This window comes from Passer montanus, unplaced genomic scaffold (assembly GCF_014805655.1).
Source record: "Passer montanus isolate IOZ18808 unplaced genomic scaffold, ASM1480565v1 scaffold14, whole genome shotgun sequence".
NCBI classification, from domain to species: Eukaryota; Metazoa; Chordata; class Aves; order Passeriformes; family Passeridae; genus Passer; species Passer montanus.
In genome coordinates this window covers 4,582,823-4,609,470 of record NW_024360941.1, presented here as the reverse complement: position 1 = coordinate 4,609,470, position 26,648 = coordinate 4,582,823, and the positions used below count along the sequence as shown (strand labels likewise).

At 33.8% G+C, this 26,648-nt stretch overlaps 1 protein-coding gene across 5 annotated transcripts in view; it reads left to right on the top strand.

Moving 5' to 3' along the window:
- The window catches only part of FSTL5 (follistatin like 5), a 376,421-nt gene that overhangs the window by 248,173 nt on the left and 101,600 nt on the right, over positions 1 to 26,648 (top strand). For all 5 annotated transcript variants that reach the window (XM_039700303.1, XM_039700304.1, XM_039700305.1 and 2 more), the window contains 2 exons: positions 411 to 607; positions 9,426 to 9,546. In XM_039700303.1, coding sequence (XP_039556237.1) covers positions 411 to 607; positions 9,426 to 9,546 — 318 coding nt within the window. The remainder of the gene's footprint in view (positions 1 to 410; positions 608 to 9,425; positions 9,547 to 26,648) is intronic.

Genomic DNA, 26,648 nt, shown 5'->3' with positions numbered 1-26,648 from the left:
AGCATATATTTTTCAATCATATTTTCAGGGGTATTTTGCATACATTGCATTTCTACATTTATATGAAAAGCTGTACTAATGGTAAAACTTTAATAAATCTTCAGATGCACGTTTACAGAATGATAAATTTAAAAAGTACAGGCTTGGAAACTGATAGAAGTTTCCTCAGTTTCCATAAAAAGAAAAATTTGTCCAAGAAAATAGCTAAAACTGCAACACTTCGTTTTAATTTGAAGTGCAGACAAGGAAATGTTATGGGTCAAACTACTACAGAATTAATTTCTCATCTCTTGAAAGAACTCTGTTTGTAGCGCTATATGTTTTTTCATGTTTTGGTTTTGTTTTGTTTACCTTTAGACTTTTAATAGGAAATCAAGTTCCAGATAATCTTTTGTGTATTTTCTTTACAGGGGATAAATGCAAACCTACTGAATACACAGAAGTGAAAAATATGTTACTGGATCTACAAAACCAGAGATACATTGCACAATCAAGAGATAAATCTCTTGGTGAGAAAATGGCATTAAAGAAACTTCTTGTAGATCAAATGTTCAATTATTTTGATTCAGACAACAATGGACTTGTGGATACTAATGAGTTATCTCAGGTAAGGTTTAATTTTTGTTTCTCTTAACACAGTGACTCGTCAGATGTCCTTTTCAGGATATGTACAGAGGGAATATAATTTAGAAAATGTAACTCTTTGAGATGGAAAACTTAATTTGGGAATTTTTGAATGGCTAAATTATTCAGAAATTCTGTAGTGATTTTTTATAAATTTGAATATAATGCTTGAAGTATCCTGCAGTGTGTTAGAACAGTCTAGGCTGCTGTGACCATGAGTTGTTTTATTATCCATAGAACACTATCATCAAGTCCAAGTGTATAGATGTATTGTAGAAGTGGAAAACAATTAAAATAATGAGGTAAATCACTTATGTAATACTAAAGAAGTGTTACTGCTTTATCTTATGGCTAGAGAAGTGCAGAAGAAATCTTGCAAAGGAAGTTCATGATGGTCTCTAAATAGCAAATTTTAACTAATAACAGATCTAAACCAGTAATTGCTGCTCAGGTAGGCATAGCAGCACTAGCTTTAATCTACCTAAAAGGATTGATTCTATTAAAGAGTATTAACAGAGCAAATGTACCTTGATTTACTAGAGGTCTGAGTTTGAGAAACCTAATCATGGCTAAACTGTATTAATGAGTCTAATACTAGGCAGGTGATTAAAATGTAAAAAAAATATAGGATTTTTTAGATGTGAGTGTGAGTGTTGAACATTATCAAGTTGCATGGCGGTGTTATGAAATATGCTGGAATTATAATTTCCATACAGCTGACTTGGAAAATTTTAGTTGCAATTCCAAGGACCAGGGGGTGATTGCAAATATAGGTATCATGCCAACTACTAATACACTATTTCAAAAGATTAATTTTAATTTTTTTTTTCTGTACTTTTCCAATATTGATTTTTCCTGCAGCTCTTAGAGTCTTTCAGAACTTCAACTTTTAAGGGACTTTGATACCTCTATATATATTACAAATAATAATTTATCTATGAATATACTATATGAATAGATAACATAGATAGGAATCACAAATGTAGATTTCAAATTATTTAATTCTTCTCTATTCTACATTTTGCTACATGTATACTTTTCCTTTTTGTGTGTGCGTTAAACATAGTTTTAAAATAATTTTAGTCTTCCATTATTGTGTTTTCAAACTTTCAACACATACTTTGCCCAACATGCTTTTTTTCTATAATAAGGAATTTATAATGGCAGATGTAAAGTAGTTCTTTTTCACAAGTATTGAAACAAAAACTTAAACCCAAAATAGGTGGGTTTTAGTTTTGCTAAAATTCATTGCAGAAACATCAAATTATCCAACCTACAGATGAATGTAAAGTAAATTCATAGTATTGTTTGTGTTGTTATTGTATGGTTTGACAAGAGACTCAATTTCCCTTCCCATGAGGGACCCATGCTGGAGCAGTCAGTTCCTGAAGGACTGCACCCTTTGGAAGGGACCAATGCTGGAGCAGTTCACGAGGAACTGCATCCCATGGGAAGGACTCATGTTGGAGCAGATCATGGAGGACTGTTTCCTGTAGGAGGGGAAGACTGAGAGGAGTTCTCCCTCTAATGAGGAAGGAGTAGAAAAGAGATCATGTGATGAACTGACTGCAGCCCCCATTCCCTGTCCCCCTGCTCTGCTGGGGAGGCAAAATACAGAGAATATTTTCTGCCCCTTGGAGGGAAGCAGTTTTTAATATTTAGTTTTATTTCTCATTTATCTTACTCTTGTCTGATTGGTATTGAATTCAGTTAATTTGTCCCCAGGCTGAGTCTGGTTTGCCCATGACAGTAATTGGTGAGTGATTGCCCTCTCACTTTATCTTGGCCCATGAAACTTTCATTATCCAGTCAGGGTCAACCATCCACAGGGAGATGTTACCATACTCCTGAAAATGTTCTCAGGATTAGGAGAATTTTTCTCACTTGTGCTCGCAGTCAAAATTTTGAAATCTGCAGAGTTGTCATAAATAATAGCTCCTGTCTGCATTTTAGATGTAATCATATTAAGGGGATATGAAAAGAAACACACTTGCTGTAGAAAACAAGGACGTCTGAAGTTAATTTATGTTCATGTGAATCTTGAATTTCAGTTTATAGTGCATCTTAAATTTTACATCTCATCAATCTTGCTGTGCAATCAGGCCCTTGGATTGCATTTATTATCTCATAGGTGTCCATGTAGTCATCCTACCTAATGTAAAATTGAAATGAATCAGTTGGAGATTGGAAATGGTGACAGCAGCATTCCAATTTTATTGATGTATTTTGGAACAAAAGTCATAAGGTTATTGAATTTGCATCTTGATTCAAGAGAAACAAATATTTTTCTCCCAAAAAAAAGCAAAAGTAGTGTTCTTTAAAAAAACTATTTCAAATAGTAAGAAAGGTTTGGGGTTTTCTGAGTTGTTTTTTGTTTGGTATGGTTTTTTTTTGGTTTGTTTTTTTTTTGTGGTTTTTTTTTTTTTTTTGTGGTGTTGTTTTGGTTTTTTTTTTTAAATACTTCAGGAATGATAGCAATACATTAAAACTTGGCAGACTGTTTTTTTCTACTGTTTGAACAATTCTATCATCTGGGTATAATATTGTTCATGGCTTTGTAGTCCAATACAGAATTGCAGCTAAAAAAGAATTTTAACTCCAACACACTGTGTAAATGTAATAGCAAATCAGTGGGGTTATGTAGCTCCATGTAGGCTCAATGGACATTTTTTTCCAATATAAATTCTTCTCTGCCTTGACTGCTTTAATCGCTGTGTCTGACTCATTTAATGTTTTACTTTCCAAATCCTGTATTGGCAAGTGAGATGTGGCTTGATTTTAAAAGGACTTATGAATTTAACGTTTTAGAGCACTCCATTTTGAGAAGTAGGTACTAGCCAGAGAGAGTGTCTATCTTTCCAAACTGAGAGCAGTGAAACAGGCAGGATTCTCATCATCTTCATCATCTCTGATCAATGTACCTGCAAGGTTTCCAGTTAGATGAGGTGGTTCCTTGGAGGGTTTGGTTTGTTTTTAAAGCACTTAGGCACGTTTTAAATGAGCCCAAAATAATGGGAGATAATTGAATCTTCGGTTTAGCTATGAACGTTCAATTGTTAACAGACTCATTTGTTTGCCTGTTTTATCTTGTGCAAAACCAAACTGGAAATTAGTAAAAATTTGTACATGAAATACCAGTGTTTCTATCACTGTAGACTGCTTGATAACTGTATATTGTTTTTGCTGTATAGAAGAGGAAAAAGAGCAGAAGTGTTGTGGGTAGGCATGGGAATAAAATGTGTTTTTCCAGTTATGAATGAAGTTATTCTACTATGGTGGAACTGCCATTTTATAAACAATAAGCCTTTTCTGGTTGCCATCAGTGAAAGATGCATAGGCTCTAAAAATGTTTTATCTTGCTTAACAATGAAATTCAAGGTTCTTTTTGAAGAAAGAAGTGTGTGAAGTGAAATACTGTACACTTGATTAGACTTAGAGATTTATTTTTTTATTTATTTCCTATACTAGTGAACTAAGACAGCAAAATTTTGCAGAAAAGGGAAGTGACATAGCCTGAAAACAAGTTGAATATATAATAATAATATTAATAATAATAATTTTCCCCTTCCTTTTCCTCCTTTCATTTATCAGTTTTTAGATTCAAAGAAAAAAGTTAGAATCCTTATTTATTAACTGGTATCTGTAATTTCAAATACTTGCCCGTGTTTCTTTTACTTACCAGCTTAATGTAAGACAAATGAAAATACTTTTCATTTCCATAAAAACTAATCCTTACTTCTGCAAAATCAAAATACCCCAAAGTTATTTTGGTTTTATTTCTTTATTAATGATAATACTTTTGCACTTTATACCAGACATGGGACTTGTTTGCAGAGGCACTACTTATATAAATTGCATCACTCTGTCACACTTTGTTTCTTAAAGTGATCAAAATACTTGGTTGACCCTGGCATTTAAATTTTTACCTTCATGACTTCTGATTTTGCATCTAATCAGAGTTATTTGGAGGGCTTGAAACTCAGAGAAGGGATAATGAGTCTATCTCCTCTTAGTATTTTTAATCAACTTTTTACATAGGCGGAAGAAAATTTTGCATGTTGAGTTATGGTTCTATTTATTTTCTACTATTAATTAGGGACATATTATTTAGCTTGCATTATCTATTTTTAACATCACTAATCTAGGAAAAAAACTAAACGTGCTATATTCAGTTCTAGGTTCAAAATAAAAATAAGAACCCTGTGTAAAACCTTCAAGCTGGGGGAAATTAAGACTCTCCTAGGGATGAGTAGTGAGATAAAGCTTACAAACACTGTGAATATCATACAAACTCCAACATCTTGATCTTTCTTGGGTGCCTTTGATTTTGTGAAGTAGCAGCATTTCGCATTGCATTCTTGCAGGCTGTGAAGGAAGCAGGAGCAAGCTTCATTTCTTGAGAAGATTCAAGGACTGGAAGTGGGCACAATGGTTCAGGGCTTTGTTTGCACTCATTGTTTGATCTTGGTTAAGTCCAGATCCACAGGCTCAGAGTGATGGTGGTTCCAGGTTTAGTTCTGAGATGCAGAATTTTATCCAGCCTGTCTTTGTGGCTCTAATACCTATTCTGGTCTAATGCTGTGAGCTAGGCATCTATAGCATTATATATGCAGACACCTAAGGACACACATCTTCTGAGTCAGATTAGGTCTTCCCTCTGCTAAATGCAGGATTGGAAAGGCAGGGAAATGTCCCTCTCATTGGAGAAAGTTCCCAATTGGAGCTAATTAGGAAATCAGTTTGCAGAAAGACGTCCTGTATCTGAGCTATGTAACTTGATCAGTTTGGGATAGTATTGAGGTAATACCTTTAAATTAAATTGAGTACTTGCCTTTGTAGGCCACTAGCTGTGGGTTTAGCAATTCTGGTATCCATTTGCTCAGGGATCTTTGCATCGTTCTGTGATGCACAAGTCCTGTATCTTTACATATATCAAAGGTATCACACTAATATAAATAGAGGATTGTGTTGCTGCCCTACAGAACTTGGTGGTAAAGTATAAGAATATTGATTTAACTAGATTAACAGAAGCTAAAGCAAGGAACAATTTACCAACCTTTATTATCAATTTGTTTTCATTATTAATAAATTATTTTAATTTGTAAAAAGTTATACTGCTGTGGAAGATGGTGGAACAAGTAATTGAAACCCCCCTTATACAGTCAGAATTAGTTTGGAGCACAGTTCTCACAATGCCTGGTATTTGATGAACTTGGTGTTTTATCAAGCACTGAGTGGCACTGTTGTGATGAGGCTCTTGCTTTTAGGGAAGATGAATGCACATTAACTGAGTGACCATATTTGATTTCAAGGAAGGTTTTGTTTGTAGTTGTATTTATATAGCAATTTCCTTGGGGAGGTACATAAAGACCATTAATCACAGGCAAGCAAAAAACCACTGACTGATAACACTTCAGATAAGGTGGATTAATGAAGGATGTGTTATGTTATTTGTGGTCTAGTTTCATAATATCTGTAGATTTTTCATTTTAACTGTGAGAAATCAGATTAAAAGGAATGAAACAATCTATTCTGATGTGCAGTGGGAAATTTTTAATAAGATTACTTTTCCCAGTCTTCAAAATTTGGAGATGTACAGACTAAATTTCTGAGAGGCTCTGAACCAAGGTAACAGTATGCTATTTCATAGGAAATAGATAATTGTGTGATATATCTTTTAGAAATTTAATCTTTTCCAGAAAATGCAAATCCCTCCTCCATGTTTCAAAGAGTATTAAATTCTGATGGATGAATTTAATTTTTTGGAAAAGAAATATTTAATTTGAAAATGTAGGTAAGTTTCTAAGTTTTCAGTATTTATGGGGTTTCACAATGAAACATGAACAGTTTGGCTGTATATTTTGCCTTTTACCAGTTTATAATATTGAAATTGAATGCTTAAGTGTCTTTATGCAAATTCAAACTAAAAATTGTGGGCATAAATATTTGCGAACATTCTCTGGTATGAATTTTCAACTTAAAATTTGGAATTAAAATAATCCATGTTTGACTGGTACGGCATAATCAACAAACAACAATATAATTGTGCTGGCAGTCTTAATCAGGCTTTAACCTTTAAAGTAAGCATTTTATTTCTAGGTTGTGACTTGCTAAAAATTTTGCCAGTTTTTCTTCTGCCTCCCTAACAAATCACTGCTTAGTTTTACCAAGGAGTAGACAAGGTTTAAAGAATTGGCTTAAGAAACTGTTTCATTGCATTTTAATCTTCTCTGTGGACAGAAATTAATAGATTAATAGAATTTAAAACTTAAGGCGCATTGTTGGATCATCTGTCAAACAGAAGTGTGAATATATGATGGTGTATAATATAAATGGAATTTTTTTTTTTAATCTTACACATTTAAGTAATGTCTTGCAAAAATCTTTTATAAGGAAGTGTGGAACCTTAATTTGTCAGTCATATAGGCTTTGCTGGAGTCTCATATGGCTTGTAACTTCATATCAGAGTTGATCTGCACTTAAGTTGCTACAGAAACAGGTAATTTTTCAAAATCCACACCGAGTTGTGCCTGGATCTGAGTCGTATCTTGTGATAGAACATTAGCCTCTCTCCCCTTCAAAAGGAAAAGCCATCCAGCAATCCAAAAGTTCCACGAAGGTTAATTTTTGTTCTGATCAGAGTTGATCTGGTCTACCGATCCCATTGGAAAACTTGGAGATGGCTAGATCCTGCACAAGAGAATTCAAGCTGGAACAGCTCTTACAGCAAGAAATCACAGGCACAGATAATTAAAATTAATTATCATATGACATCCCTTCTGTATTTTCTAAAATCTGTCCTGACAGACTCACAGGTTGGAGGGTTTATCAACAGTGAGTGTATTTTCTAAAGAATTCCAAAATATATCACCAGCATAAAAGTGTTTGTACAAAAACAAACATTGAGTCTTTTATATGTAATCAAAATGATAGGTTTATTGTAGACAAAAATTAAGTAATTGCCAGGATGATAACCTGTACCTGTCTGTATTATCATTATTTGAAATAGCAGAATTCTTCTATCCAATTTTTTTAAATCATGATTCTTCTTTTAAAAATATGTTGCTTTTTGTTTATTATTGATAAATTTGAACAGATAACAGATTTTAGTTCAAAGAATGGAAAAATTTTAAATTTAAAATGGGGTTAATATAAAGCCAGGTGTTTTGGGAATTTAAAAAAGATTCTCTTCAACCTTAGGTGTAAAGTTTCATCCTTATTTGTACAATTGACAATAGTGAAAGCATTTAAAACAATGAGAGGAACAATGATTTTCATACTGTTTATGGCCTTGAAATTTCAGTGATTGCTGAAGTTTCCAATACACACCATTACATATTTAGTTCTTCCTGTATAACTATAATGGGTTTAGAGTTGCTAATTTTTCCCAGACTGCACTTTCGTCCTTTATGTACCAGCTGCAAGATCTACACAATTTCATATTTTCTTAATTCACTTTAATGTGAACTCAATAAAAAGGCTTTTAAAGGATAGGAAGTAGTTAGCACTAATATTCAGGTAGCATAGTATGTATTTTTAATTGATAATAGCAAAAGGTAGTTTTGTAGTGATTTTTCTTATCTTTGTAAATGGTTTTCATACTCTCTAATGTTCTAAAAAGGTGATTATCCTTTATAATGCTTTTATATTATTATGTAGGGAATGACTTCTGGTAGCATAAAATGTTTGTGTCTTTTCCTCTAATGCTTCTGTTATTCCCTATTATTCTTTCAGGTATTTTGTGTTTACATGAATAGTAACTGGACAAATTCCTTTGCAGAACAACTGAAACACAAAAGCCTCTGTATCCCTTATTTTTCAGAAGATCTTCTGTTGACACAAATATAATAGTAGTTTTCCAGTTATCATAGGAGACTGTTGAAGGGTTGGAAGAGTAATTATTTTACCTAGAAATTAACTGCAGTTACATTTTTATTCAGTGCCTAATACAAAACTGTCAACTGTGCAATATTGCAACGAAAAGTTGCATTAGTTTTGGCTCTTTCAGTTATGAGGTAGCACTTCGAATACATGCCCCATATAGTATGACAATTCTGGATCCTTCTCAGCATTTTAAAAATTCCTCAGCTGAGGAATCTAAGTAGATGTCTATGACATGCACAGACCTAAAACAAAATGGTGCTTATATTAAAGAACGTTTCTGTGGGATAAGTTCATTGGAGTTAAAAATCTAACGTCTATGAATTTTGATCTATTTACGAATTCTGTGTCCCCACTGAGAAACAGGAGCTTTTTCAGGTCAGCTACTTATATAACAGGTTTTGGTAAGGTAATAGGCTTGCCAAAAGCCTGTAAGAACTTGATACAATTAGTAGGGTAGTAAGAGTTTATATTAGCTATTTTTGGAAGTGTCTGTGTTTGGTTCCTGTAGGTTAGAAATTAGAGGGAAAAGACATTTTGCCATTTATACTTGAGAAATTAATATTTTAGGTATATTTGAATGTTTCTTAATCACTATTCCTGTGCATATAAAGTAATATCAGCTTTAAAATTCCCAGTGTCTTTATAGTGCTTCACTCTGTCTCCATTATATATATATATGCTGTGTATATTCTAAAAAACTTTTGTCTCATTTCAGAGTCGGTCCTAAAGGTATTAACTTTAAAAAGTGTAATAAATAATTACAAAGTAACTGAAAAATCCCTGACTTTACACAGCTGCAGTTCATTGCCCCACAGCAACCTTAAAATGATCTATTAAATGATTATTAGAAACAATTAATTATAGCAGAGAACTCAAAGAGCTCAAATGTAATTTCATGGTTATAATTTTCTTGTCAGGTAATAAAACGGGATGAGCTTGGCAAGGAACCATCTGACTGCTCCATGTTCGATTTGCTGAAATATGATGATTATAACAGTGACAAGCACCTAGATCTAGAAGAATTCTACAGAGCTTTTCGTAAGTACCAAGACTAGCCTCTTCCTTGAGTCTTATTTTCTCTTTCTTTCTTTTTTTTCTGAATGGTGGTTTTTGATTTTTGAAGCCTGAAATGTTTGGATGCTGTACTTAAATTAGTGCAATTTAATAGTCATGAAACAGCAGAAAACTTTTTAGCAGAAATCAATGATACCCAGTAGCTTCCTGATTTACAAAGGAGTTTGGTAATGGGGAATTAATGGATAATCTTTCTTGATGGCAACATGCATTGAGCAAAAGTCTGTGTTGTGTGCAACTGGCAAGTAGTGTGGTCAAGACATAATCAATGGAACTGAAATACCTCCCCGTGCCCTTTGTTTATGAGTGCTGATAAGAGCACTTTTGACAAACCCAGCAACAAATGTAACACTTCTCTTGGGTGCCTTATGGCTTCACAGGACTTGGAAGGAGATAAAGTTTTGTGGTGTAGTTTTGCAAGGTATTTGTTCTCTGGATGCCAAAGGGGGTCTCAGGACAAATGTGTGTGGTGCAAAAAACATCTTGACCAAACCACTGGGTTAGCAGACAGAAGAAAGATGTTAAGAGTTTTTATACAGTATGTTGAAGGTAATACCCATATATTTTGTTATATCCAGATAAGAATTGATGCTTTTTCACTCTTGCCTACCTCAAATTCAAAATTCAATCTCAAAATCAGACTTTGGTTTAAAAGCTGTTGCTCCAAACTCCGTAACATGGCAGCCCAGATGAAGTTTGTCCTGAATTAGTTTTATAATTACTTATTATACATTGACTAGTCTATTAATGTATCTTTATTTTGAGTAATTATAGATTGTTGCTTTAGTCTTGTAGTTTATCTTTGGGCAGATGAACACTCAGCCACTTCAGGTGATGTCAAATTAAAAAGGGATAAAAAACTGCTTAGTTTTGAACTATAAAGTAGTGAGTTGATATTAAAAAAAAATAAATAGATGCATGGAAAGCAAAAAGAATAAACATGAAATGAATAATCAAGACAGACTGCCTGAAAGTATCTTAGTTTTTACCATTGAATTAGATTTTTATTTCTCTGAAAGTCTTTCAGAAAGTGTGATTTTGTGATGCAGCTTAGCTGAGCAAATTACTTACTGCTCCTAAAAATAACTTGATCCTGCTTCCTGAGGTTATCTGAATGGCTTTCTTGCAGTGTCCTAACAGTCACGGTCTCTCCGCTGAGTCACTTACTAAGTCAGCAGAAAAATATTCACCCTTCACATCCCACCCCAATCCTGTTGTGTGACCTGAATTGATTAAGTGAAGGGTCAGACCATAACTCATGCAAAAGTGTGAGCAGAGCCAAGAAATAAGGTGGAGGAAGAAAATGAGAGCTATTAGGACATTGTGATGCTGAGGTAAATTAATTCATCTGCAGCAACAAAACACTAGAAAATACCTTAATTTCTTTTTTAAAAGTTGTGATAAAAGTTTGGCTTACAAAAATGTACAGCATTATATAACATCTATAGAAACACACACATTAGCTATGATTATATGGCTAGATGTTGTACTACTAGATTGTGATTAAGTGCATAGATGTAGAAGTTGATATAGAGGCCTTTATCATATACAGCAATCCAAGAAGGTTAAAGACATGTTGAAAGCATTAGCATGATTTTTGCAAACATTGTATTAATGGAAGCATAACATTGTTCTTCGAAATAAGACTTTGATGTGTCTCTGAGGGACTATTTTGTATAGTTGTAAAACTCGAGACATAAGAATAGCTTTTCGTTATGTATTTTTAATGGACTTCTGAATAATGAAAATAATTTCCATTTGGTATGTTAAGCATTGCCTTAATATGAATGTTAATGAAAACATTAGATTATATAAGATTAGGAATAATTTTTGTTTCTTTGTTGCAGTAGAGTAGTGGAAAAGACCCTATTTAAAACTAAAAGGCTATCTTAGAAGATGATTTCTAGAGTAAGATTCATTCTTCTATGTCATTAACAAAACTTAGATGTATTAATTGCATATTGAAAAATAAAACCTAAAAACAGCTGCTACTTCATTGTACGATGTGTGCCCAGAAAGCCAAAGAAATGTGACAAAGTATTAGGTTCTATAATTAAGATAAAATAAATACTCTTAAAGTAAATTTGAGGATTAACTGTAGTTTGATTTCATTTTATCTTAAGAGAGTTGGAATTCAGTTAGTTTCACCTATCTCACCAGCATTAAGAAAAATTATATAATGCTATAAAAGTATTCTAAGCTAAGCAAAACCAAAACCAGTTGAATGTGGCACCTGGTCACTCGACCAGAGCTCTTATGGCTAAGCTAGATGACACATAGCTATAACCATGCTCTCCACACAAGCCATGCCAACCCAGGGTAAAGCAAAAGTGACAGCCCCTCTCCAGACGCCTGTGTTCCTTGCCTGTGGCAAAGCTGGTGAGATGTTACTAGTAATGCCAAACCTGGATTTACCAGGATAGAGAGAATTAATATATACATAGAATCAGATCCATGTATGAAAATGTACACAAGAAGCATCACAACACATCTTCTACACACTATTCCACAAAAAATATCTCTTCAATTAAGCATCCACCTACAAAATAATTATACATTTTAATATTCTTCAATAAAGTGACATAGGAAGATTGCAAATATTTATTCCAAATGAAATAAACCTTTTTTCCCCCCAGGATTTTCTTTAAGTACTTTGAGTTAGCATTCTATTTTATTCTACTGTCATGATTTATTCTTTTTCTTATTATGTTACATTGTGATTATATGTTGTAACTTTAAAATGATCCCATTTTACAATATGGAAAAGATGATTTTTCACCAACTTGGACACTCTCAAACATCTTGAGCAAATAAAAAGCAAAACAGGAAAGGTTTTTTCCCAAATTATTTTCATAACTATCTAATGAGTGAAAGATACCATAACTGAGTAATGGTATTTCCAGGCAATTTTCTTGTTATTTGGAGACATTTAAAAGACTTAGCCATTAATTCAAATAAAAAAGTGCTTCTAGAATTTTTTGACCTCTTCCATGATCCCATCAATTGATCTTGACAGTGTGTTTTTCATGTTTTTTTCCATTCTTTTATATCTACCATTATAATGGACATATGGAACCTAATCTCAGTTTAATATCTGCTATTCCCAGTGGAATTGCCTCTATCCCTAATTGTAGTGAAGGGGTGGATTTGAGAAATGTCACATTCTCATTGAAGTCTGTGCAACTGCTGGAATATATGTTACTGACTTTTATTCACTCAAAATGGCAGTGAAGAAAATTTGGCTTTTTGATGATGGAGAAATCGATCCTATTCAAAGTTTCCACACAGAATTCAAAGGAGTTGTTTGTTTGTTTGTTTTATTTGTGTAACTGAAATCGGAGTAATATTATCACAGAAATGCTAAGGCAAGGTTGTAGAGGTTGGGCAGGGCATTAGGGGTCACAGCACCACAGCTGGCAATACCACAAGGGTTCTTTTCAAGCCAGTTTGTACCTAGCACTGCTAAAATATAAAATGTACAATAGTTAATAAAATATCCTTTAAGTCATATTTGAATTTGATCAGCATTAAAGAGGTCTCATTTTCTAAAGGTAATTGTCTATCAGCATTTTCTATTGAGCATAGAAGAACTTGTGAGAAAGCTGGGGAAGGTGTGAGAAATGGCATAAGGGAAATCTGTGTCCTCAGACATGGCCTAAAAAGGGGATAGTGATAATCAAGCATACTACTAGTGTGCACTTTTCCAGCTGTGATTCCAAATAGTATTTAAAAACTCTTAAGTAAGATTTTGAACACAGACAGGATTAAAAATCATATTCATTGTGGTGTTGAACAAACTACTCCATTAAAGTGATTTCTTTTTAAAGAATTAGGTAATTGCATTTTATTTAAATAGGAATGCCTATCTTTGGAATTAATTATCAGTCTTGTTTCATTAGCATTTGCAGGTAGGACTTTTTTCATTGGCATACTTAATTAGAAATCTTCCTCACAAATACCAGCAATTCTATTTTTAACTCCAGCAGTAGAAAAGGAACCACCTTAAGAGCAAAGATGAAGCATAGACTGTTTTAAAGGTATTAATATGCACATAATTCTATATCTATACATACATACATATACATGCTTGCTTGTATTCTGTGATTTACTTTCAACCGTCTCATTTTATCTGACAAAATGGATTCACTTTAGACTGGACAGCCAAATGTAAATAACAATGTGCAATGGAATAAAAAAAAAAAATCGCTTTCTCCTTTCAGAAGGTCAGATGCTGAGGCAGTAACAAACAAGGAATAATATATCTCAGCCTTGGACGTTTCTACCGAGCTTCACAGAATGCTGCAGGCAGATGAAGATGCTGACTGGCTTCTCTAAAGTTTTACCTGTGATTTTCTGGCTATAGGCTGTTTTCATATTATGGGGGGTAATTTGTAGTGCTGTAGCATCTATTTCCTAATTATTTGTCTGCTATATTCCATAACAGTTTAATTAGATAAATAGTGTCTGCAGAGAGGAACCTGTAAAATTACTTCCTCTAACACAGGTAGATAAAGCAGAAAGTTTAGCTCTAGCTGGGTTTTTGGAACTTTGGGATTAAAGGAATCAGCTGATTCAGTCTTCCACTGCATTGGCTATGTCATGTAAAATTATACCCTAAAAGTGATCCAGTTCCATCTTAGTGTTTTGTATTGCTTTTCTGCATTCATTCCTCATCCAGTCCCAAGGTAAAGGGTTTTTTTATCAGCAAACATTTTTTTAGACAGTGAAGGATATATGTAACTATTTTGGAAAGGGCAGGCAAAATGCTAAGATGAAGGAGCTGAACAAAAGCTAAAAGGGATGTGGAATACAGTTTATCTGTTCTGTAAATCTCAACCAGTGTGCTTTCTTTATTTTTCAAAGGTTTTCATTCTTTGGTTAATATCTCCTGTGGTATCACGATAATTTTGTGTTTGCTGTAAATGTTGTCTCCTTTTGTTTTTCCTCTAGTGTTCGTTTCTAAAATAAACAATCTTACTTGTTTTCCTCCCATATAAAATAAAATTTCAAAGCAGATACTTCAAGTGGCCTTCATGGTGGGCTGTAAAATCTCAAGGCATAGCACAAGGAAATAAATACTAATAAATTATTCTGTTTGATCACTCAGCAGATGTATATGTAGGCACTTCTCTTTGTAATTTCAGTAGAAGGAATTACACTTAGACATTTATGAGTAAAACTGATTGAATACAATTAATATAAACCCCAAATTTATTTTACATAATTGAACTAACAGCTCTATGTTTCAATTGACATCCTGCATGAAATGTAGGAAAAAGTAAGCAATGCCTCAATTTATTTCTATTGTTCGTGTAGAACTGTACTTGATATTGTCTTATGCTCAAAAAAAGGGGCCACAGAAGGGCTGTGGGCACTGAGGACTTACATGATATACAAGAAAGTGTGAGAATTATCTAGGCAGAACAAAATATGACCTAATTGTTATTCTTCTATTAACCATGCGTTGTAGTTTTGCTGGAATTACTTGTGCTTTCACTCAACACTGTTAGCAATATCTAATCTGTTGTGCAGCTGTTATTGGGGCTCTTGTATGTTGCTGCTGTACATTCGTGCTGTATATATTTAAAAGTACCTTACCCACAGTTTTGAAATGACATTGAGGTGACAGATATCAAATTTGGGTTTCAAGCACTCCTTGTGGCTGAAGTATTGGTATGAAGTGATTTGTATACCTCCAGTTTTTGGTCTGCTCCAAAATTACAGAACTTGCTTTGGGCTCAACTTTTAGGAGAAACTTTGAGGCCAGTGACTAATATGACTGTCAAAATCAGTGCTTTGTTGTGTCTTGAATCATGTGGAAAGGAAGCAGCCAGAAGTATCTATAAATACAATGGTCATTATGAACACATATGCTTAGTTGCTGTATTCTCTCAGTCCTGAAAAAAATATTCTAAAACATCACTGCTTTCACTGTAATAGCTCTACTTCTACTTTAAGTTGTTAAATGCCATAATTATAGGTGCATGTTCAGAAATTGTTTTTGAAATGTGAATCATCGTTTCTGAGGCAAAATAGACAAGAATTAAAAACCAAGTAACCAAACAACCCTACAACAAAATCTAAATTCTAAAAAGGCCTATACTGAATTACTCAATTAAGGAAATCAGACTTCCCACTGGATTCTTTAAATTATCTTGAAGTTCACAAAGGCTAATTAAAAAAAATCTTATGTAATTTATATTTCAGATTAATTCAATATGAGGTCCCAAATATTGTATTTACTGTGTAATCTGAGTCACAGCTTTATGGCTGTGATGAGTCTTCAATAGTAAAACATGTTAACAAATAGTAAACACTTTCTGAGGGGGGAAGAGGTATTATTCTGTCTCCTACTACCATTAATTCCTTTTCAGCAACAACTTGAGTGTATTAGATTGTTCCAGGGGGTGTTGTATTTCAGCACTAGCCTCTGAAAACACCAGTAAACATCATACTGAGCAGGAGCTATTGGACTTCATGGTAATTTTTTGCTCAATCTGATCGATCTCTCAAATTCTTACCTGTGCTATATGTATTTTCAATCTAGAGCATCTCAGCTGGAAGAAAATGCAACCTCTTTATTAGATGGCTGAACTTTAAACTGATCATTAGAAACAAGGAAATATCTAAGGTTTTAAATATTGTTTCATGGATTGAATTCATGTACCTGAAATTTCTCACATGCCGCTAAATCAAGTGATTTTGATGCCAAATGATTTTTCTTCATGTTTTGGGGCAATCAAGTAACATATTTATGGCTATCATAGTAAATAAAATGAGTAAATAAAACAAACATTTCACTGGCTCTTTGGGAATCATACTGAGATAACTGGGAGAAGTTGTTTATGAACCTTGAGCTCTGCTGATCTCTAATCCTATCAATGCATTTACCTGGAAGATTTTCCTTCCTTTGGTGATGTAAGTTAATAGAGATAGCAGTATGAAATACAGGATTGCAGGGATGAGGACTGGAACAAAACACCTTAGTTATAGTAGGTTTGTTTCAGACAAGGGGATTGGTGGAGATTGACTTGCATGCCATTTGTCACTGCCTCACCGTGCTGGGGACTGAAGTCTTGTATGTCTTTCAATGGCTTATTCTGGAGATTGACACAAAATGGTGAGGAAAAGTAAACACAAACAGCTACACATATTGGGCTATGGTTAACAAAGCATCTCAGTAACTGATCTGTTGCTTATTGCTAATGAATCAGTTATCTGTGGTGAGTTACAGTATTGCTGCTAATATTTTTGTTACATTGTGAATTATGGGAATATTTTCATATCTGCAGAGCAGTGTACCTGTAGGTTTAGGCTATGAATGATGTTCCAAGATCTACAGAAGCCTTTATGTGGACGTTTTAAGGAAATTTCAAGGACAATTTAAAATAATAACTTATAATTAGTTTCCTTTATCAACTATTTTAAAGGAAGCTCTCTTTCTTCTTAACGGGGGTGAGGTTGGAGAGAGGAAAGATGCTATCAGAACACAAGAAGTAATGACTGGGCATTAAAGGAGACAATCACTAGCTAATCCACAAGCAAGAACATTAAGTATCTCTACTTCAAGGCAGAATTACTCATCTGGAACTATCATGAATATTAATAGCTCATAAAGTATTATTTAGTAAGAAAGCCATTTGATTAATCTATTCATTGTTTTGGGATTTTTTGCCTACTGGTGCTTTTTAAATATCAAGCACTAATGTTCATTTTAGAAAAGTGTTGCATGGTAATTTTATTCAGAACTTTTCTGGGTTTGTTTTTCTTTTCTTTTTGGTTTGTTGATTTATTATTTGGGGGATTTTTTAGATTTTTGTTTGGTTTTGTTGGTGGTGATTTGGGACTTTTTTTAGAGAGGTCTGGTTTGGGTTTTTTTAGGAATTCTTCTACTCTGCATTCTTTGCTTGTTCTCACATTTGGGTAAATAATTTTTTTAAAAATCATTGGAAGAACGTAGAAGGTTTTTAGTAATACCTTAGATATCTGGATTTTTTAAGAATATCTGACATTTCCACTGTAAAAGAAAATCTGCAGGCATGGTTTTGTACCAGATTTTATGAAAGTTCTTTGAAAATTCTGTAGATAAAATTAATACAAAAATAATTCCAATTTTTCAAAACTTGTGAGCTTTTCTCACTGGACCTCAGAGAAAAGTACATTATGTTGCACTGTGAAGTTTTTTGTTGAATGTCCTCAAATATCTATTACGTACAGGAAGGAGAAATTGGCTCAAAAATATCTGCATCGCAAAGAAATATTTTAGAGAAGAAACCCTTCTAGTTCCCTTTATTGTTCGTGGTGGATTAGGTTCTGGTAAAGTTTTCTTATTTCAGGAAATTTCATACCTAACCCCTTTATTGTTCGTGGTGGATTAGGTTCTGGTAAAGTTTTATTTCAGGAAATTTCATACCTAATTTAATTTCTCAAAATAATAGGACAATTAAATATTTTATTGTAGCATTTCTCCATAGCTTTTGAGTTTGATATATTTTTTTCTCTTTAATATAATGATTCCATAGTGTGAGGTTTTTTTTCTGTTGTATGCTTTTGCAGCTTATGACTGTCCTAGTGCAGATGCATTTTTGGCTAACTGAAGTATACAGTGAAAGAAATATTTTATTGACTATGTCAAAGAAAGTTTGGATAAAATAATTTTCAATATTAAAATTATCAATTTTTTACATTTTAAATAAAAAATAATTGATCTTGGCATCCCAAAAGCATTTGAAAATGCATTCACTTCAAAAAATATATTAAGATTTGGGTTTTTTAAGGAAGAATGTTGTTCTTTAACACATTTCTTAATCTTATTGGTCTCCTTTGTAATAGTTGCTAGTACATATACTAGAAAATGCTAATAGTTTTTTTACATTCACAAAGTGCTTGGAAAAAAGGATTCCATCATGGTAAATTGTTTTTCTGACTAGGACTTAGCTTCATTTTCTGAAGTTATATATTGAATGATGGAAAACATAATTTACATGTTGTTATTTTAACTTAGGAAATTAGGATCAGTTCAATCCAGCAGTTATAGAACTACTTGGTATATTTGGCGGTATACATAAAAAGCTCTTTTAAGCTCTTCTATTTGTTTGGGTTTTTTTAAATTTTATTTCAATAAGTCTTAATCTCTTGTTATCAAGCATTTGCCTGGTTAGTATGACACAGATCTCTAAGTGTCTGTAAATAGCTTCTAAGGTACTGTCACTCTTAACAATATTTCTGTGTCTAGAGTTAAGGAGTGTGAATTTAAGCTGCTAAAACTTGGTATAAATATTGACAACTGTATGGGTAGGGCAGAGAGAATATCAAGTACTCCAGTTAAAGCTATTTTAGTGGTCTGTGATATTGTAAACTGTGAGACTAATTGCTTCTCATCACTCCTGGCTTTCCAAATCTTCAGAAAAAAACATCTCATAATTGCATATAGTATTGTTTATGTCCTCATTAAAGAATTACATGTGAGCTGAATTCAGTAGGACTGTTTATGCATGTATGGGTTGCATGTATTTGATAAAATTGTGTATCATGAAAAAGATTAAATTGTCTGACTCCTCTCCCTCTGGTGACTGCAGCCCTTATTTAGCTGGATGAATATTATCTGAGATGTATAGATGTGACACTTAGTGACACGGTTTTGTCTGGACTCCTCAGTGCTGGATTAAAATTGGAAATGATGATTTTATACATCTTTTCTAATCTAAATGATTCTGTCAGTCATACTATCTCCAGCCTAAAAACATCTTTGCAGTTTCCAAATGTATTATGGATGCTGTTGGATATTAAAAAAGCCCAGTCTTCTTCCCAACCCCCAACAAGGAAACCTGAACATTTTCTACCAAAGGAAATGGGGAAACAGGTTAACAAAATATCCCTGTGCCTGTATTATATACAGAATTAAATTGTCAGTAGATTCTCTAGCTGGTTTTCTAAACACATTATGCTCACAGAGTGTCAAATCTTATCTTAAGTAGGTTAGCAAGTGATTTATATGGAAATGCAATTTTGACTGTAGTAAAAAAGATGTCATACAAAGACTATGAAGCAGAGGTTTACATAGTGCAATATAGTGTCAAAAGAGGTCTTAAAAATAGTGAAAACCTAGAGGAAAGTAGAACCACATAAGCCTTCTTCGTGTAGTTATTTAATGTAAGAATTGGGAACGTGATTGTCTAAGATTGGTAGGGATCCAACAAGTAATCTGTCTGCCATTCTGTCACAAATAAATATTAGGAGAAAGGGTAATTTTTAAAAAATTTGTTTTGCATTATGATTATAATTCTTCCCAACGAAGACATGTGGTAGAGATATATTTCTTGGAGGGAATTTTATTAGTGTTTTAAAACTTCCTTAGTAGTCTATTTAAGAAATATTTGATGCTAAACAAAGATTAATGTTCCTGCTCATGGATTGTCGAATTAATGTCTACTTTAAGTAATAACATATAAATGTTAACTTTTCTGGGTTAGAACAAACATATATCTCCTGCAGTTTCTTCATTGTAAGACTGCTTATGGAAGATTGCTAAAGCAGCAAAAGCATATAAGTTTCTTCTAAAATATTTTCTCTTTTTTAGTTTTTTGTTTTTTTTTCTCAGAGGCTGCCTCTCTTTAATTGCTCTTGGTGGATGCCTCACTCTTAGGTTTGTTTGCTTTTTGCACCATATGGAATTAACATCTACAATATTCTGTTTCAGAGACACAGTGAAATGTGTCCTGGATACAAGTGTTGTCTTTTTTTTTTTTTTTTAATTTTACACAGTCCTGTTTAGTTTATTAAGAAACCATGAACAATTGTTCCATGTTTTTCTCTGAAACCCTGGATACAAGTGTTGTCTTTTTTTTTTTTTTTTAATTTTACACACGTCCTGTTTAGTTTATTAAGTTGTGTATGATAAGAAACCATAAACAATTGTTCCATGTTTTTCTCTGAAATAGTTTTGTTGTGTTTGGTTTGTTTGTTTTTTTCCTTTAAGTTCCTGACTTAGCTTTGTAGTCATCTCTTTTCCATTCAGAAATTCCTCAGTCATTTTATAGTTGCTTGTGTGGAAAACCTCCCACATCTACAGTCATTCTTGTTGTGTTTCTCTGTTCTTTTTCAAGTCTTACTGGAAGTTTTTTTTTTTTACAGAGGGAGGGACATAAAGCAAACAGTCAAGTTGCTCAGACAACAGTCCCATAGGGTTTTTATGTTTTTTTTCTGTGTACTGGTCTTTATCTCATAATTCCTTTTATTGTCATATTGCCAGGAATGAATAGATTTTTCCATAAAACTGCGAAGTGTACTCTAAAGCCTGTGTGTGCAGTACCTGAGCAATGCTAACTAGTCAAGAGCCTATCATTCTATAAACAAGGTTTGGCACTTTTTAAATTTCCTTCATGTAATACTTTCAATACTGAATTAAGTATATTGAATTTGGCATGCCACTATCATAGGTAAGGTCTTAAAGCAAATCAGCTTTTATGTTTGCTACCTAAACTACCCAATAAGTTGTTCTCAAGAAATTCTGTCCCAGAAAAATGTATCACTTTACTTTCTTTCCACTTCTTCTGGATGATGTTGAACAATGTGAGTTTCAGTGGAGGTCCAGGTGCAACTCCACTGGTAACTTTTCTTCATAAGAGACCTGCCTAGATTTCAAAATCTGGTGTCTGAGAAAGGGTAGAAAATACTGTAAGTAGGACTGTATGATATAGGTCTGAAGTGCTTAAGAGTCACAGCTTAATCCCATCTATGTTTAGGTTGTGCTTTAACCTTTGCTGATCTTAGATGCATAGCCCATTGCCTGTTTTGATCTTGGGAAAGCATACCTGCTATGCAAAGCTGGGAGCAGAATATCCACAGTCCTTGTTCTCAGAATATGTCACTGAGCTCAACATGAAGTCTTGGTCCTTTGCACAAACACCTCGTCTTAAGAGAAGGAAATCTCCCCTCAGCTAATAAGAAAAATTAGAAGGCTCTGTACAGTCAGGTAACAGAGCCTACCTTGTGTTCTGCTTGCTTTCCTTTTCCCCTCTAAATGTAAATAGGCACTTCAGCCAGCTGATGGATTTTTCAGAATCTCTTTCATACTAAATCAGCTTTCATTTATTCTTGTTTCTATGTTAAAGATTTCTGTGAGGAGCTGCTTCATAACTCTAGTCGGATGATTTCAGGGAACTATTGAATAACAGTTGCATGGACCCCTTCTTTTTATGCGGAAATATAGTAGTTCTGCTATGCTTTAGGCTTTCTAACCACATTCACAGTCCAGCTAATTTAATCCTGAATTACTATTTTAGAATACTGGCTTCTCCTTCTCCTGGATGAGTAGATGGTTTTTACAAAATTTGGTTATTATAAAATTCAGGAAAGTTTAAGTGATCTGAAATGTTTAGAAATTCTATTACCGTTCTGGGAAAAAAGCCTTGAAATTTGAAAGTGAAATGAAGGTACACAATAAATAAAATTGGCAAATTATTACATTTATAAACTGAGAGTTTCATGCATAAAACTGTGAATTACCAGGGCTGTCAACTCTCCTCTTAAAATTCCCATTTCATTATTGATTAGTTCCAGAAATACTTCATAGATTGAAGCATTTTAAGTGTTTCATTTTAGGCAACAGCAAATGTGCAGTATTGGTGTTCATCATCTGTATTTGCAATAAACAGGAGCATTAAATTTGGATCTATACTAGTAAAATTACTTGAAAATATTTATGCTAACTCCTAGCATTTAGATAAAATGGTTTTACTTGAACTAGTCATGTGCAAATACAATAAGCATACAGAAATTGATTTTTGCAAAAACTCCTGGTTTTGTTTAGACAAATTCAGCAACATAATTCTACAATAAATAAGGTCAAAACCAATTATCACTCTTACTTCAGTGAATTAACACTTCCATGTTCTCTGGATAAGAAAGCTGTGTTTAATACCCAACTTCATTTTCTGTGAAATTTCATTTCAAGAGAAAACAAAAAAACATTATAAGGAGTAATGGACTAGATGTCTTTTTAATTATATGTTATTCCTAATGCGCATTACTGGCTGTTCTTACCCAAGTATAATTTTTCTTAAGTTATTGCCATATAAATACCTTTGCAATATAAAGTAAAAGTATTGCTTAGAACAAAAGTTTGTTCCATCCCTAGATTTTTGTATTTTTCATCATTATGACTTCATTGCAAAAGGGTGGTTTAGATTTGCAGATGTTTTGAGATACATTTTAACTATTCAATTGTTAATCTGAAAAACAGAATAAGGAAGCATTCTCTGATTACATTTACCTTAAGGTACTTTCAAACTTCTACAATGATTGAATTTTTGTACATGAAGCAAATTTTTTTTGTCTTGCAGAGACAGGGCATTTGATAATATTTGAGTTATTATGTCCTTTGCTTCCCTGTGCTTTAATAGATCCCATAGAAATAAGGAATGGCAAAGGCTCATTGCTTTTTGGATAATGTGTAGGTCAGGCACTGAATATTTATGCTGCAAGTTGATTAAAAATATCTGAGTTAGCTTTAAACCAAATATTTTAGATAAAAAAGTTGAGTGCAACACAGTTTGCATAATCTAATCCACAGCAATCTCCAGCAGGAAATGTGACATTCTAACTAAACAAGACATTTTGGATATCTTTATACTCCACAGTGGACCCACTTTGAACATTGACTAGTAAGTTTTTCTGAGGTCATGTGTTATTCAGTGAGACACCATTAATTTCAATTGATTTCTTTGACAGCAACTAGAAAGTAGGTAAATGATGATAGCACTGGTGGCCAGAATTGCTGAAGAGACAAATTACACAAGGAGGCAGTTTGATACAGTGATGGATAGAGTGAAAGAAATTTGCTAAACAAAAAGATGCAGAAGAGGCTATAATTGACAACCACTCCCTCAGAATCTGAATCTGAAAGGCATGATCCTTGGTCATTTCTCTTGGCCAGCACTAAATAACTGGGGAGTCCCTGGCAGAAATAGTTAATGATGCTTGTAGAAAGATGAGAGGCTGTGGCAGCTTATAGGCCTCCAGTTACTTACCTCAATTTGGAGATTGGTGTACTCTGGAGATTTAAATCCATGTAAGCTGGGCTCTCACTAGTGCTAGATGGTAGGATTTTTATTGATATCCTCCTTTTATTATAAGTTATAATTCAAGTCTTTAAATTAAGGTATTAAAAGAAGTTTGTCTCTGCTTGACTTTTTGTTACTGCATTATGAAATTTTAATTATCTTTGCTCATATGCCTTGGTGTTCTGTCTCATTTGATGAAGAGAATGGGGAATAAATCATAAGTAAAGTGCAAAAATAGATTTTGTCTGTTAAAACTTCTGTGTCTTTTATTATTGGTGCTGAACAGTGTTTAGTGAACAAGACAGATAATTAAAATAAGAAAAAACAGAAAACTAATGGTAAACAAATGTGTGTTTTTAAGTGGAAAAATTGCCTTTACTTTTGAGTCAAAGCTCCTAACTAGTGCAATGCATCAGAGTAATAGTTTACTCAATTTAGATTAATTGTTTAGCTGGACATGACTGCATATTGCTCATGTTCAGGATAAAGGATGCATTTGCAGAGGTTCTGGGTAGTCTTGTTTGAAACTGGAGTAAACTGAAGCTGTACTTTCAGCAAATATCCAGATAAAGAACAGTATCATGCTGGGAAGCTGGGCCTGTTGAACACTTGGACAATTTAACCTTCCTTTGGCTCACTTCCCGTGCCTTTACTACGTGTTGTCACTATTACTGCTCCCTAGACCCACACTGGGACATGAAGTCATGCTGGGAGAGTTTGTAAAACATGTAGCTGTCCCTCCAAAGCTCCTGATGAAGACTTGAGGGATACTGTTAAGAGCTTTTCAGAAATCCGTCTGTGCTTTATGGGCTGGATCACCTTTGCCTTTTGCAACCCCAACCACTAGCATTAATAATTCAGATTTTTCACAGACTACTTCAGAACTGGGATTATTGAAGTACAGAACATGTCAGAGGGGAATTTCAGGCATTTGTCCAAACTACTTTATTTCACAATCCATTTGTGGTCTACCTGAATCCTTGTCTGCAAAGCTGATTTCTAGCCAGCTGAATCCTTGTATTTTTACATGGACTTACTCTGTCCCAAGTGTAAGACTTTTAATTTGTCTTGGTAGAATTTCACAGTTTTTCAGCCTGTTCCTTCTGTTTATCAAGTTCCCTCTGAAGGACAATATTGCAGAAGTATTGCAATATTCCCAATCCTCTGAATTTGTTGACAGGTGCAGGATTTCTGAGGGTCTATTTTGTCCTGTCAGCCAAATCACTAATGAAAACATTAAACATTACTGAAACCATTTGTAGTACACTGACCTTTAGTCTGTGAAATGCTGACCCTTTGAGCCTGAAGGCAGGGTAAGATACTTGCGGTTCACTCATGCATCCACACCTTCTTAAGTGGGGTTCAGCAGTGCTCTGAGTGAGTGAATCAAAGCCTGGCTAGAGAAGATGAGGTTGCTACTGTTGTATTAACCATATTGCTCATCATTTCATAGTAGAAACCAGTTCAGGCTTAAATTCATGGGTGTAGTCTGCTAAGTGTTCCCCTCACAAAGCTGAATAGATAAAGCTTTTTCACTTCTCCAGGAAGTCTTCTGATGTTAACCCCAGTCTGTCTTTACAGGCTGCAAATTTGCTAACATTGAATTTTTAAAATTTTATTATAAAATTATAGTTCATTCTTTAGCACTCTCTGTATCTGAATTTGCCATCACCACAGGGTGCATAATTTAAACGGATTTATTCAGAGTTCAAAAATTACCCTGTAGTTTTGTCATATAACACCATTCATGAATAGTTATGTGTGCCACTGTTTTAATGAAAAATATTATTTTCAACTTTACAGCGTTCCTTTTTTTGTCATTGCTAATTTCCAGTACTGGGTGAACCTTGTGCTAGTGATGTGCTAAAAATTTGCAATTCATCTTATAATGAATCATAATTGGCTTTATTCCTCATTAGAATTCCTGTGAGGATTTAGAAAATGTAGTGTATAATCCTCCCTTATGTTTATTGGTGATATAAACCTCTTGTGCATGCTCCAAAATGAAATGTCTTTGTTTGAAAATAGTCAGTCATCATGGTTTATTTTTTGTATCTTAAGGCTTTAATGATGTTTTAAAGAAAAGTACTATCAGTGGTTAAGTCAATCAAAATAGCTGATAATAAAATGTCAGTGTGAGGTGTCTTTTAGAGTTAAATTTGTCCCGAAGGTGGAAGTGTTTGTTTTCTTCTTGTCTTTTTTCAACATCACCTTTTAACCCTATTATTGTTTACCTAGAACTGTTTTTACTACCTGAAATTAAATTGTATCTCATTCATGTAGAACGTAAGGGCAAAGTTATGACAGAGACATTTGTGAAGGTTAAGAAAAGAGAGTCAGTAGTTTATGCTTGGTAATCGGCAGCTTTCACAACAGCTGGAGCTTTGCATGATCCTGGAAATTAAAAGCTGTTGAAAGTATCCAAAGTAGAAACTGAATATAGTCTACTGTTAAACATTGTCTTTAATATCAGGTCTTTTTTTCATAAATTGTTTTGCTCATCCATCCCAGATTTAGATAAAAAGTGAGATTAAGGATAGACAAACTGATTTGTAGCGACTGAATTTGTGGCAGAATTTTAGTTTATATTTCACTGCTGATGCAGCTTGTGGAGAATATCTGGTCTTTTTTCTGCAAGATGAGTAATAGGGGACCTAGGGAGAATCTCTCTCTCACATAAAAGATGGGGGCTGAGAAAACTAATGAAAATGGTGATGTCCAGTGAAGCTGGGAAAAAGTGAAGGGACATGTACAAGCTGAGGTGAACTTCTTAGAGGACAACAAACAGTTAGATGGAAGCTCTATAATACTTGAAACAAGCTACATATTTTAGTGTAAGCAGCCCAGGAAAGTGAATCGAATCAGCTTGAGGAAACCAAAGAAGCTGACACTTGGACTGAGTATAGAACTTGAAATCCATGTTAAAAAATATGTTACAGTTTCCAGGGGGTGGAGTGTCTGTGGAAATCAGGATGATTGAAATGTAATTTTTATTATAAAAAA